At 58.7% G+C, this 8617-nt stretch overlaps 1 protein-coding gene across 1 annotated transcript; it reads left to right on the top strand.

Annotated features, from left to right (window-relative positions):
• The first annotated feature begins 349 nt into the window (after positions 1 to 349).
• LOC138841667 (uncharacterized) lies at positions 350 to 7332 on the top strand. The gene is made up of 5 exons (XM_070042449.1): positions 350 to 422; positions 3949 to 3972; positions 5081 to 5153; positions 5572 to 5834; positions 6708 to 7332. Exons 1-5 carry the CDS (start codon positions 350 to 352, stop codon positions 7067 to 7069), a joined length of 795 nt encoding a protein of 264 aa, XP_069898550.1. The 3' UTR covers positions 7070 to 7332.
• Positions 7333 to 8617: the final 1285 nt, after the last annotated feature.

Here is an 8617-nt window from a genome sequence, read left to right as displayed (position 1 = left end):
CGGATGGGGCTCTACCATCTGAACCACACCTCCAGTCCAACATTTTGCTAGTTGATGGATGGCGAAGTCTAACAGATCTTTTTTTTTTTTTCTCTTTCCTGGCTAGCCTTAAACCTCAGTCCTCAGGACGTCAGCCTCCTGAGTGGCTGGGATTACAGGGGAGGCCCCTGGCACCCAGGCCAGGAAGAGCGGCTGGTAGTTTGTCCTCTGCTTGGTTTGGGAGGCCCCAGGGCGGATGCCTGCCTGCCCCCTGTCCCCCAAATGCCTTACCGTGGGGTGACACTCAGAACAAGGGCCGGGCCTGTCCGTCTGCTGAGTCCCCCAGGGTCTGTGACTTGAGCCTGGGGGGATGGCGGGTGCATCCTGCTACTCAGGAGCCTGGCTGGCTGGAGACCAGGAACCACACGGCGGCCCCCGGATGGGTGGGTGGACAGGTGGACAGATGGATGGATGGACAGACGGATAGGTGAAAGGGTGGGCTGGTAGATGGATGCACAGATGGACAGGTAGATGGATGGATGGACAGATGGACAGGTGAACAGGTGGATGGATGGATGGATGGACAGATGGACAGGTGGATGGACAGACATGAATAGGTGGATGGTGGATGGATGGACAGATGCAGTTGGTTGGACAGATGGATGATGGATGCACAAATGGATGGATGGGTGGATGGATAACAGATGGACAGATGGACAGATCCATGGATCCATGGATGGACAATGAATGGACAGATGGATGATGAATGGATAGGTGGATGGACGGGTGGGTGGATGGGTGGGTGGGTAGATGGATGGGTGGATGGATGCATAGATGGATGGATGGACAGGTGGACAGGTGGGCAGCTGGATGGGTGGACAGATGGATGGATGGATGGGTGGGTGGATGGATGGACAGATGCATGAAGGGACAGATGCAGGTGAATGGATGGATGGATGATGGGTGGACAGGTGGGCAGATAAACAAGTGGATGGATTCACAGATGGACAGGTGGACAGATGAATGGATGGATTTGTGGACAGATGGATGGGTGAATGTAGGCACCAATGGACAGATGGATGGGTGGGCGGGTATACTGATGGACAGATGGATGGGTGGATGTAGGCACTGATGGACAGGTGGGCGGGTGTGGATGACAGATGGACACGGGATGGCTCCGACAGGCAGAGCTGGAAGCAGGGCAGAGCCAGAAACCTGGAAAGCTATTAGGAGGGGATTGAGTTCAACGCACAGATGTGCGCTCATGTGCGCACACATGCACACAGACGTGGGCTGCGTACGTTTCCCTCCTCTGGTTTCTGGAAGGTTCTATTCATCAGGCTAAACTTGGGTGATGAAAATGTGCTTCCGGAGACTCTCGGGCCCATCGGGGCTGCTGTGAACAAGCCCTTGTCACTGGGGCCCTCCCCGCGGGGCTCTGTGCGTGTGGCTGGTGGACGTGGAGTGGGTGGCGGGTGGGTGGGGAGCTGTGTGTCTCGTTTGCTCAGGGACCAGTCTGATGGCTTCTGTTTTTCATACTGGTGGCCACAAACCTCTCGCGGTCTAACTGGGAGCCTGGAAGGAATTTGATGGGGGCGGGGAGGGACCGGCAGGTGCTCCATACCCATCCCCCAAGCAGGCTAAGATCGCTAGAATGTTCCATTCCCTGCCAGGTGTCGGTGGCTCCCGCCTGTCATCCCAGCTACGCAGGAGGCTGAGATCTGAGGATCGCGGTTCAAAACCAGCCCCGGGCAGGAAAATCCTTGAGACTCTGATCTCCCATGAACCACCAGAAAACCGGAAGTGGCGCTGTGGCTCAAGGGGTTAGAGCGCCAGCCTTGAGCAAAAGAAGCTCAGGGACGGCGCCCAGGCCCAGAGTTCAAGGCCCAGGACCGGCTCACACACAGACACACGGACACACAGACACACAGCACGTGTAGTCCCGTTCTCTCTGGATCCAGTCTGAGGGGGGAGGCAGGTGCGGCAGCGTCTCAGGTCCTGCGTGGGGGGGTCTCGGGGGGCTGTCGGGCCTTGAGTTGGATGCTCACCCTGTGCTCACACCTTGCGGGGTCCCGGGTGTGTCCTGTGATTTTAGGGTTCTGTGATGCGTCTGGGACCTTTGCGCTGTAGCTACGGGCGGCGGGGGAGGGGAGGGGAGGGGTGGGGTGCAGCGTGGACTGTGGGGTGAGGAGGGAGGGAAGGGCGGTGGGGGAGGGGAGGGGTGGGGTGCAGCATCGACTGTGGGGTGAGGAGGGAGGAAGGCCGTGGAGTTAAAGGAACTTGAACAGAGAGCGGAGGTGGCGATGCGGGCCGGGGTCATGGGACCTGTGTGGGTGCCTCCCCCCCCCCCCGGGGCTGGGGTGCTGTCACCCCGAGTTCCTCCTCTCCTCTCTCTTGGCCTCCATATTGCTCTGGTCCTGTGATGAGGCTGGGCCTCTTCCTCCTTTGGTCTGTGAGAAGCGTGATGATGTGTGTGTGTGTGTGTGTGTGTGTGTGTGTGTGTGCGCGTGTGTGCACGTGTGTGTGTGCGTGTGTGTGCATGCACGTGTGTGTGCATGTGTGTGTGTGTGTGTGCACGTGTGCGTGTGTGTGCACGGGGGGAAGGCTTTCCGGGCAGGGAGGTGGAGACCGCCCGTCCATCAGCCCTGAGGACGCCCGGCTCAGCCCACGGCCAGCGGTCAGCCCACAGCGCCCGGAGACCACGCCACGCGGCTGCACGCGGGACGGGGGTGAGTGACCAGTGACCCGCTGGATGATGGGGGAGGGGCGCAGAGAGCGAGACAGACAGACAGACAGAGACAGACAGACAGACACAGAGACAGAGACAGACAGAGACAGAGACAGAGACAGAGAGACAGACAGAGACAGACAGAGACAGACAGACAGAGACAGAGACAGAGACAGACAGACAGAGACAGAGACAGAGACAGACAGAGACAGAGACAGAGACAGAGAGAGACAGACAGAGACAGACAGAGACAGACAGACACAGAGACAGAGACAGACAGACACAGAGACAGAGACAGACAGACAGACACAGAGACAGAAACAGAGAGAGACAGACAGAGACAGAGACAGAGAGACAGAGAGAGACAGAGAGAGAGACAGACAGAGACAGACAGACACAGAGACAGAGACAGACAGACAGAGACAGAGACAGAGAGACAGAGATGGAGACAGAAACAGAGAGAGACAGACAGAGACGGAGACAGAGAGACAGAGAGAGAGACAGAAACAGAGACAGACAGACAGAGAGAGACAGACAGACACAGAGACAGAGACAGACAGAGACAGACAGAGACAGAGACAGAGAGAGAGACAGACAGAGACAGACAGACACAGAGACAGAGACAGACAGACACAGAGACAGAGACAGACAGACACAGAGACAGAGACAGACAGACAGACACAGAGACAGAGACAGACAGAGACAGACAGACAGAGACAGAGACAGAGACAGACAGAGACAGAGACAGAGACAGAGAGAGAGACAGACAGAGACAGACAGAGGACAGACAGACACAGAGACAGAGACAGACAGACAGAGACAGAGACAGAGAGACAGAGACGGAGACAGAAACAGAGACAGACAGAGATGGAGACAGAGAGACAGAGAGAGAGACAGAAACAGAGACAGACAGACAGAGAGAGACAGCAACAGACAGAGATGAGGGCCAGACAATCTTAGAGCGAGCTGACCCTTGAGAGGAGAAAGAAGAGGGGGAGGAGGGGGAGGGGGAGGACGCAGGGGCCGCGTCAGGTCCCGGCCGCCATCTCAGCCCCCCCTGCAGACTCGCCCAGTCCACTGAGGCAGGGTCTACACCCCGGCTGGGGGGGGCTTCCGTGTCCCCCGCAGAGCAGAGCGGGGCTCACCCTGCGGGAGGGAGGCCGGGAGGCAGCCAGGCACCAACGCTGTGACCCCCTCCTAGGTGTTCGGAAGAGTCTGGAAAAGTCTGGAATACACCTGAGCCTTGGACAATGACCACAACGGAGGTAGGAGACAGGAGGGTGAAGCTGAAGCTTTGGATGGCTTCCTGCCAGCCTGGGGGGCCTGGGGCCGAGGCGGGCGCGAAGGGCCTGGGGGGGGCAGAGGGAGGGCTCAGGCCTGGGGTGGGGGAGGGCAGAGGGAGGGCTCAGGCCTGGGGGGGGCAGAGGGAGGGCTCAGGCCTGGGGTGGGGGGGCAGAGGGAGGGCTCAGGCCTGGGGTGGGGGAGGGCAGAGGGAGGGCTCAGGCCTGGGGTGGGGACAGAGGGAGGGCTCAGGCCTGGGGTGGGGACAGAGGGAGGGCTCAGGCCTGGGGTGGGGGGCAGAGGGAGGGCTCAGGCCTGGGGTGGGGACAGAGGGAGGGCTCAGGCCTGGGGTGGGGACAGAGGGAGGGCTCAGGCCTGGGGTGGGGGAGGGCAGAGGGAGGGCTCAGGCCTGGGGTGGGGACAGAGGGAGGGCTCAGGCCTGGGGTGGGGACAGAGGGAGGGCTCAGGCCTGGGGTGGGGGGCAGAGGGAGGGCTCAGGCCTGGGGTGGGGACAGAGGGAGGGCTCAGGCCTGGGGTGGGGACAGAGGGAGGGCTCAGGCCTGGGGTGGGGGAGGGCAGAGGGAGGGCTCAGGCCTGGGGTGGGGGGCAGAGGGAGGGCTCAGGCCTGGGGTGGGGGCAGAGGGAGGGCTCAGGCCTGGGGTGGGGGGCAGAGGGAGGGCTCAGGCCTGGGGTGGGGGGCAGAGGGAGGGCTCAGGCCTGGGGTGGGGGCAGAGGGAGGGCTCAGGCCTGGGGGGCAGAGGGAGGGCTCAGGCCTGGGGGGGGCAGAGGGAGGGCTCAGGCCTGGGGTGGGGGGGCAGAGGGAGGGCTCAGGCCTGGGGTGGGGGGGCAGAGGGAGGGCTCAGGCCTTGGGGGGGCAGAGGGAGGGCTCAGGCCTGGGGTGGGGGGGCAGAGGGAGGGCTCAGGCCTGGGGTGGGGGGGGCAGAGGGAGGGCTCAGGCCTTGGGGGGGCAGAGGGAGGGCTCAGGCCTTGGGGGGGCAGAGGGAGGGCTCTTTGTGGTGAGGCAGGGTGTTAAGGGCAGCATAAGAGCCCACACTGGGCTCCATGTCCCCCCTCTCTCCTCCCCACCTCCAGCTCTTCACAGGGAGCTGGCCATCCTGAGAAGCACAAAATGGAGTCCACCCTTCCTGCCACCAAAGCAGCCCCGGTATGCCCTGGGGGCCGAGGTGGAGGGCAGGGGGAGGAAGTGAGCAGCTGGGGTCAGAGGTCAGAGGCGGGCCTGAGCCCAGAGGTCTTGGCCTGAAAGATGCCAACACTGACTTTATGTCTTTTCTTCCTTCTCTCCTTCCCTCCCTCCCTCCTGCCCACCTTCCCTCCCTCCCTCCTTCCCTCCTTCCCTCTTTCCCTTCCTCTCCAGCCTTCCCTCTCTCTTTCCATTCATCCTTCCCTCCATCCTCCCTCCTCCCTCCTCCCCTCTCCTCCCCCCTCCTCCCCTCCTCCTCCCTCCCCTCCTCCCCCCTCCTCCTCCCTCCTCCCCTCTTCCTCCTCCCCTCCTCCTCCTCCTCCTCCCCTCCTCCCCTCCTGCCTCTCTCTCCCTCCCTCCCCCTCCCTCCCCCTCCCTCTAGGCTCTTTTCTGTGTACCCACACCTGGCCAGAAACTCCTTACGTAGTCCAGGCTGGCCTCAAACTCACAATCCTTCCCTGCCCCTGCCTCCAGGTGCTGGAATTAAAGGCACAACCCTCCACACTCAGCTTACCAACCCGTTTTTCAGTGCACCAAAGCCTGGCGAGCCGGGCCAGCGCCGCCTGACCGCACTTCCCCTCCGTGCCCAGCAGGTGGCGCACGGGCTCTGCATTGCTTCTTCCCAGAGGCAGGCTGGCTGGCCAGGTAAGCTCCCAGACGCACTGGCCGGCTTTGAACCGGCCACCCTCAGATCTCAGCCTCCCGAGCAGCTGCGATGACAGGCGTGAGCCACCGCAAGTGCCCGGCTTTCTAGCAGCCAGGTGTGGACAGTGCTCTGTGTGTGTGTGTGTGTGTGTGTGTGCCTGGTGTGGAAGTTGTTTTTTTTTTTTTTTCCCTAGCGTCCCTCTGGGATGGAAAGTTCTGGAGTGGGTGCGTGCGTGACAGAAGTTGGCGTCACCATCAGGTCTTCAGGTCTAATCGTCCACACGATTAGAGATCTGAGGACTGTGGGTTCAAAGCCAGCCTGGCCGGGGAAGTCTGTGAGACTCTTATCTCCACTTAATCACAGACAAAAAAAAAAAAAAAAAACCAAACCAGTAGTGGAGCTGTGGCTCAAGTGGTAAAGCACTAACTAGCCTTGAGCTCAGGGACAGGTGCCCAGGCCCAGAGTTCAAGCCCCAGGGCTGACAATCGATCAATCAATCAATCAGGAAACAAAATGCACCCTTCTCCCCACCCCCTCTCCAGCCCCTCGGGCTCCCTGCCCCATGTCCCAAGGAGAAAGGGTGGAAAGTGCTTATTTTTCCAAATAGAGTCTGTGCTTTTTATTTATGTTTTCCTCCACAGTCTGGACTGTGGCCTTCTTACTTATTTATACCTCCCAAGGAGCTGGGATGACTGACATAACCAGCCGTACCCTGCTTATCGGTTAAGATGAGGTCTTCACTAGCTTTCTGCCTGGGTTGGCCTCGGACCACACAAACCTCCCCTTCTCTGCCTCCTGAGCTGGGATCCCGGTGTGAGACGCCACGCCGGACAACACTGCTTCTGATAGTCTGCCCTCTCCTTTCCTCCCAGGCTTGGCTTTTCCCGGGGTCAACGTGTGGCTATCTCTGCCCACCTCTCCACAGGCTGCTTCCCCAGTGGGTTCAACATGGCTGTCCTGTCCCTACTTGGCTTCCTCAGGCTTTTCCTCGATGTCTCGAGAAGTGGGAAACGAGCAGACGGAGGATGAAGGCCAGCAGGCTCGTCGCCACAGATCCTCAGGGCCTCCAACCTCCCCATCTCAAGGCTGCACCCTAGCTTGCCCCCACCCATGCCAAGAAAGTCCCTCTGAGACCAGACTTCCATCCAATGAAGAAATAGAATTGCCCCCTTTCCAGAGCTCAAGAGGAAAGAAACGGACTCCACCTCCCGTACTCAGCATCATTCTTACGTGAATTTGTAACTGTGTGTGCGGGCCCCTCCCACACATGGAGTAGGCTGTCTCATTCCCACCCCTGACCCAGTGTCTCCACGGCTGCACCTTCAGATCCTTGGAATCTACAACCGGCATCTACAGACATGGTAACTGGTGAATGGGCCTGCGCGTGGAAGTCAAGGCTGGTTTGATCGCCTGGCCTCTCGTTTGGGAAAGCTGATGTGCGGGATGGCAACCTTTCTGCTCTCTGCTGCCCCAACATACATTTGCAGAGTTGTATGATTCTGTGGCGTGTTGGTGGTGGTGGTGGTGGGTGGATGGGAAAGGAGATTTTGCACGGGTCAGAGTACTTGTGGGCAAATATACATGATGTGTCTATACACGTGTTTCTTGCTTGTGTCGATGCCTTGTCGCTTCTGAAAGTCTCTGTGCTGGGGTCACTGATTCTTCTACCCTGGGTGGAGATGTGGAAGTATACCGAGCAATCTCCGAGGATAAGAAGAATCTCCCAACAGGGGGTGGGAACCAAGCAGAAGTGAGATCAAGCCAGCTCTGGGATTCCCACCCTCGCCGGACTCCTGCTAAGAGGGTGGTGGGGCTAGGGGCTTCTAGTCATCCACACGAGGGTTCTGAGCAGGCCTGGGGGCTTTCCAAAGAGGCTTCGCAAGGAGGAAGTGGACCTGGCCTAGCTGCAGCTCCCAGCAACCGAGTTCTGCCGCAGTAACCACTCAGTCCTCATTTCCAGTATCTGCATAGTGCTCAGGAGAGGCTCCTTTTGTGAGGTTGAAAATCAAATATCTAAGGCTGCACCCTGAGGTCTGGTGGATAACCTTTCTCCCTCCCTCCCTCCCTCCCTCCCTCCTTCTCTCCCATCCTCCTTCTCTCCCATCCTCCTTCTCTTTTCCTTCCTTCCTTCTTTCCTTCCTTTATGGTCCTGGGAATAAATCTATATTATGTAAATTTGTTTACGTTATTCGTTTATTTATGATTTATCTTACTTTCTTCAAGAAACCCGGTGATTATCTCCTCTCCCCACAAAAGCAAACAAGCATATAAAACCTCCACGGATCAATTCACAAGTCGATAAGAAGGAATTCACCCACGTGGAGAAATACGGCAAAGAAAGATGTGTAGAGTGGTCTGTTCACGATTGTCCTCAATCAGAAGCACAAATTATAGCAACACCGGGATTCTGCCCCCCACCCCCCAGCCCCGACCTCTGAGTTTTGTGTTATTATAGTTGGATGGGGGGAGTGTTCAGTTCCCTGTGGCGCGGTGTGAGGATGATACATCTCGGTCCATGGCTCCCCTTCCATTGTTCTCCCCCATCGTCTCCACCCTTCCCCTTCCCTCAAGTCTCACAATGGCTGCCCTCACCTACCCCTCCCCTCTCCGTTCACCTGCCCACCTCCCCTTGAGCTCAGCCTCTTTCCTCTCCAATACCTGCTCCAGCATCCTGGTGTTCATTTTGTTAAGTTGTCAGTTAGTTGTTGAAAGGACTTATGCCATCAGACTCCTCTGTAGTTCACTTGTTTGGGTGTGTGGGTCCACGATCCTGTTTATTTAA

This window comes from Dipodomys merriami, unplaced genomic scaffold (genome assembly GCF_024711535.1).
Source record: "Dipodomys merriami isolate MVZ:Mamm:240054 unplaced genomic scaffold, mDipMer1.0.p SCAF_3251, whole genome shotgun sequence".
Classification (NCBI taxonomy): domain Eukaryota; kingdom Metazoa; phylum Chordata; class Mammalia; order Rodentia; family Heteromyidae; genus Dipodomys; species Dipodomys merriami.
This window is presented reverse-complemented; position numbering and strand designations above follow the sequence as displayed.